This window comes from Osmerus eperlanus, chromosome 26 (assembly GCF_963692335.1).
Source record: "Osmerus eperlanus chromosome 26, fOsmEpe2.1, whole genome shotgun sequence".
NCBI lineage: Eukaryota > Metazoa > Chordata > Actinopteri > Osmeriformes > Osmeridae > Osmerus > Osmerus eperlanus.
In genome coordinates this window covers 5,297,599-5,298,705 of record NC_085043.1, presented here as the reverse complement: position 1 = coordinate 5,298,705, position 1,107 = coordinate 5,297,599, and the positions used below count along the sequence as shown (strand labels likewise).

At 56.2% G+C, this 1,107-nt stretch overlaps 1 protein-coding gene across 1 annotated transcript in view; it reads right to left on the bottom strand.

Moving 5' to 3' along the window:
* LOC134012684 (insulin-like growth factor-binding protein 3) overlaps positions 1 to 483 on the bottom strand; it is a gene marked incomplete at its 5' end in the record, with an annotated part of 7,524 nt that extends 7,041 nt beyond the window's left edge. Inside the window, 1 exon segment of the mRNA XM_062452224.1 lies at positions 286 to 483. Within this exon segment, the coding sequence (XP_062308208.1) occupies positions 286 to 483 (198 nt within the window).
* Between the last annotated feature and the right edge of the window lie 624 nt (positions 484 to 1,107).

Genomic DNA, 1,107 nt, shown 5'->3' with positions numbered 1-1,107 from the left:
GTGTGTACAGTGTACAGAGAGTTTATAGGGTGTGTGCACAGAGTGTGTGTATGGAGTGTGTGTGTGTATAGAGTGTGTGTGTGTATAGAGAGTGTGTATAGAGCGCGTGCACAGAGTGTGTGTATGGTGTGTGTGTGTATAGAGTGTGTGTGTATAGAGAGTGTGTACAGAGCGCGTGCACAGAGTGTGTGTATGGTGTGTGTGTGTATAGAGTGTGTGTGTATAGAGAGTGTGTACAGAGCGCGTGCACAGAGTGTGTGTCTGCAGGAGGGGAAGGGAACTTACATACTCGGACTCCCTCTTGTTCTCCAGGGAGAGGTTGTGCATGTCTGTGTCGAGTCCTCCAGACACCAGCTCCAGCTTGTAGCTCTGGCTCTTCCTGCTCTGGTCCTTCTTGATCACCTCCAGCTTGGCGCTCAGGGGCGTCTTGCCGTCCGACGCCCCCCGGTGCCCGCCGTCCACGCCCCCCCGCTCCGGGCGCCTCCGTGGTCATGGCCTCGGTGGCGTTGGCGCTCCACTCCTCTGCCGGGTCCCCGGCGTCCTCTGTCGAGACACGGGGGGGGGGGGGGGGAAGGGATGTCGAGGCTTGCTTTAGGGTTCGAGCGAAAGGTGGACAGCTCGGTGCGAGGTGGCATGTGCAGTGGCGTGCTGTGCTTCTGGCAGATAAGAGCCGGAGCCAGACCGGCTTCAGAAACTCTAAAGTCCCCCAGCGCCACGGACACAAGTTCTGGGTCTGAAAATGACATCCGCTGATGAACACCAACGTAACTATTTGACTCCCAGACAGAGAGAGAGAGTAAGAGAGAGAGGGAGAGAGAGAGAGAGAGAGAGAGAGAGAGAGAGAGAGAGAGAGAGAGAGAGAGAGAGAGAGAGAGAGAGAGAGAGAGAGAGAGAGTGAAGTAATGCTCCGAAGCAAGAAACAATACGGGCAGGATAAGAGAGATGTGGGTGGCGTTGGGGTGGAGGGTCGGAAGGGAGGTGGGTGGGGGTGGTGGGGGTCTCCAAAAGATATAGAGAGAGGCAGATCAGGAGGCACAAGTGGGGGCGAGCGGGCGAGTTCACCATATTTATAGACGACGGGTCCCTGACATATCAAAGGACAGAGAA